The sequence below is a fragment of the Otolemur garnettii genome, unplaced genomic scaffold, assembly GCF_000181295.1.
Source record: "Otolemur garnettii isolate 467f Iridium unplaced genomic scaffold, OtoGar3 scaffold00133, whole genome shotgun sequence".
Lineage (NCBI taxonomy): Eukaryota > Metazoa > Chordata > Mammalia > Primates > Galagidae > Otolemur > Otolemur garnettii.
Genome location: NW_003852528.1, coordinates 3,468,850 through 3,472,866, shown reverse-complemented (window position 1 = coordinate 3,472,866; position 4,017 = coordinate 3,468,850). Strand labels below are relative to the sequence as shown.

At 53.0% G+C, this 4,017-nt stretch overlaps 1 protein-coding gene across 1 annotated transcript in view; it reads left to right on the top strand.

Moving 5' to 3' along the window:
* Positions 1 to 4,017, top strand: part of HDAC4 (histone deacetylase 4) — a 71,162-nt gene that overhangs the window by 12,150 nt on the left and 54,995 nt on the right. Inside the window, exon 4 of the mRNA XM_023518232.1 lies at positions 763 to 986. Coding sequence (XP_023374000.1) covers positions 763 to 986 — 224 coding nt within the window. The remainder of the gene's footprint in view (positions 1 to 762; positions 987 to 4,017) is intronic.

The window sequence follows — 4,017 nt, the reverse complement described above, 5'->3', positions numbered from 1 at the left end:
TACCGTGGGTGACAAAGTGAGACTCAGTCTCAAAAACAAGTGGGGCAGGGAAAAGGAATTGCCAGATCCTTTTGTCCACAGAATCATGGAAAAATGGTAGACTAAACCAACAATTTGCAAAAGAAAAATAATTCAAATGGATGAAAAGCATACAAAAGGAGAAATGTTACTTGTCATTTCCTATGTGAGTGGGTCGCATTTTAAAACAAGATTCACATACCAATTAAAGCAGGATCGCTTCCTATCAAAACATTGGTTTAACCTTAAAATGCAAGGCAGGTGAGAGTATCCCCACACAACTGCAAAGATGGAACCACCTCAGCAAGCAATCTGACAAGCCTCAGGGTTGTTAAAAGCTAATTCTATCTTTGTGCACAAAATCAATGTTAAAGAAACACTTAAAATGATTCAAACCCTAAGGATAATTTTGTCCTCACAACTTAGCTCCTGGGACAGGGAAGAATGTCCTGCAATCGCTGAGGGCCAGTCATGTGGCAGCCACTTCCAGGAAGAGCTCCTCACTCTTTGAAACTGGCCCAGGGCGTTTCGAGGCTCCCTGTCAGCCTGGGCTGGCTCGGTAGATGACTGGCTCCAGGGGACTTCCGGCCACGTGGTCCTGAGACCCACTGGGATGTTGGGAGGAGGCTGCAGGGCACAGCCTGGCGGTCTCCATCACCCACTCAGCAGCTCTCTCCCCCCTCCCCCTCCTCTTCCCCTCTGCTGCTTTGTCCTCCATGTTATCTTCAGACTGGTATCTTTCAGGCCTGGGAGCACTGCCTCTCCACGCACAGTCCCTGGTTGGCACAGACCGAGTGTCCCCTTCTATCCACAAGCTGCGACAGCATCGCCCACTGGGACGCACGCAGTCAGCCCCGCTGCCACAGAACACCCAGGCCCTGCAGCACCTGGTGATCCAGCAGCAGCACCAGCAGTTCCTGGAGAAACACAAGCAGCAGTTCCAGCAGCAGCAGCTGCACATGGGCAAGGTGGGTCTGTGGCTCCACTGTCCAACGCTGGCCTTGCCCGCCTTGAGCCTGGCTGGGAGGTGTAAAAGAGCAGTGGGGACATGCATGCTCTGCCCATGTGGCAGAGCAGAGAGGGATGCTTTGCAGAGCTGGGGTTCAGGGTAGTTCACTTGCAGCGGGCAGCCCCACCCATTGACAAGCGTAAGTCAAGTGCACGGGAAGTGTTTGGGTCAGTCGTGGTGCATTCTGCTTAGGCAACTTTGTCCAGGCGGTTCCATTAGTCCATCCACTAAATACGTCTTTAATCAAACCTACAACCCAGAGCCCCCGCTATACAGCAGTGCGAAGTCCCAAAGGCACATTTTCCAAGTCACATGGTGCTTATAACATAACTGTATATTGGGGTAACATGGTCAGAGGCAGTTTGGGGCCAGGTCATTCCACAGAGGGCTATGTCCCCACAGAAGTCCTAGGGTCACTTAGAAACAAGTGGTCAGGAGGCTGGTGCTGTGGTGCTGCCCAGTGGGGAGACAAAGGTGCTGAGTGGCTTTGTCAGATGCGGACACTGTTTGAGATCAAGTGTCTTTAGTGTCAGATGAGCTGCTCTGAAACTAGTCCAACAGTTCTTTAAAGGTTAAACGTGGGCACATGGCCCTGCAGCTCTTCTTCACACACTTCACTGGGTGGAGTGAACACATACTTCCACCCAGAGGCTCATCCCTGCATATTCCCTGCAGCATTGTTCAGTAGCCTGAGCTGCACACGTCCATCTAGGGGTGAAGGGTCAGACACAGGTGGTACGTCCACACTATAGAGTGTCACTCAGCCTAAGAAGGAATGAAGTTCCACACGGTCTGTGATTTAGATGAGCCTCAGAAACATGATGCTCAGTGAAGTGAGCACATCACCAAGAGCATGCGGCACGGGACTCCACCCCCATGGCGCATCCAGAGCAGACAGACCGGCAGAGGCAGGCGGGAAGCAGCTCAGTGGTTCCGAGGCCACCAGCGGGCACCACACTTCTTTTGAAGGATGATAAAAATGTACCGAGATTAGACTTGGTGGTTGCACTACTCCATACATATGCTAAAAATGGCTGAATTACATAATTTAGAAGTGTGAATTTTATGGGATGAGAGTTGCATCTCAGTAAAGTTGTTACAAGAATAGAAGAGGATGAGATGGTAGGAGGGAGCTGTGTGGTGAGTCTCTGGAGGAAGCAGAAATCTGGCCGATTTGGCTGAGGACAAAGTTGCTTCTCGGTGGTGTCCTCCTCCCTTCTGTAGCTCCAGCCCAGCTTCAGGGTCCTGTGGGAGCAGGGTCAGGCTCCAGCTGCTCCCTGAGGAATGGAAGACCTCAAGGGAAGGATTGGCAAGAAGGGAGATTTTCCTTTTCATGTGTGGGGAGGGAAGCTCTTGCCCACACCTGCCACCTTCTCAAGGGAGTGATGCTGTGTCCAGCCTTCCTGACCATGGCCCCATCAGCACCTTACTCCGACCTGGTACACACTACCTCTCCTAGGCTCTCCAGCTCAGCCCAGGAGGGGCTGCTCGGTGCCTCTCAGTGGTCAAAGGCTCTGATTTCACTGGGATGAGGATGGGGAGGGGGGCTGCAGCCAAAGCCCCTCCTCATGTGCTCGCCACTCAGGGCTGGGGCATGTGGTACAGGACACAGGCCCCTGGGTGCCCACTCGGAGGGGCAGCTGCCGACTGCACATGGCAGAGTAAGCTCCACACCCGGCCCAGGTCCCCGCCCCACAGGCCTGGGCACCAACCAGCCCCCTCACTGGGACAGGAAAGGGACTTGCTGTGGGCGAGACAAGAACTGCCAAGTGTCTTCCCTACTGAGCGTGAGAAGCTCTTCCCATCTTTCTGATGCCTGCTCAATGTTATTAATTATGTTCTGTCACTATCTGGGTAACAGGTAGGAGGTGTGAGGAAGGCAGGAAACACCTCCTCACTCTGGGGTGCTCTTGAAAGGAGCAGCTGAGACGCTGGGTAGTCTCACTGGGTGTGTCACATGATTGGTTTGCAGCAGTGAATGACAGTTGATTGAAACGTTTGTACAGTGTCTTCCTGGGACGCTCAGGAAGTTGAGAATCTCACCCAGCGCAGCCTGCTCTTCCTCCTGGAGGATGGCGTTCCCCAGGGCTTGTTCCCTGCTAAGGCCATCACCTCTGGCAGCTGTGAGGTTGCCTGTAACAGTGACCTACTCAGCCTACATCAGCAGTAGCAGTGGGTTGGGCTTGGTCCCCTGCTTCTTTAGCCTGCACCTTAGACTGTGGTTGCCAACCTGATGCTCTGAGACAGAGACGAGAGAGAGAGAGAGAGAGAGAGAGAGCGCGCGCGTGCAAGAGCGAGAGTGCCCACCCACTCCTCACTCCTTGCTTGCCAGCAGCTGTCAAGTCTCCGGTTCATAGCCAGGAACCCTGCCCCATCTGGCTGAAGAAACCCTCTGAGGCAGATGAGCTGGGGCCAGCAGGTCCTCCGCATGCCTCCTGAGCCTTTGGTTGGTGGGCTGACCCTGTCCAGCTGCACATCAGCATCTGTTGTCAGCTGAGTAAAGGAACTTCCTGGAGAATGCGTACCAGCAAGGGGCAAGTGGAGATTTCGAACTCTGAAAGTGGAACTACCCTTGGTGTTGGTCTGGCCGTGACTTCGGAGCGTCTGGTCTGTGTACAGTGGGAGATGTTCATTCAGGTGGCATCTGTCACCAACTCAGGGCCTCTCTTCTGAGGACTGTTTTTGGCTGATTTTTGAAGATCATACAGTACCTTGACCCCTGGAGAACTGAAGGTGTGGTCTGAGTCCCGGGGCGTTGGCTGTGTTTCCCTTGAACATGACATTCTAAGTTTTGAGCGTGAAAACCAAAACTCCTTTTTGGGTGGTCTAATTATGAGTGTGTCCAGTAGCATTTAAGTGCTGGCAGTTTGCTTTTGGTCTTAAACTCCAGTCTGACATTGTTCCAAACAGGGAGGTGCATTTGTTCTCATTCAATTGATAAAAGGGGCTCTCCACGTCCAGAAGCCCCCCAGACTACCAAGAGCTGGTTG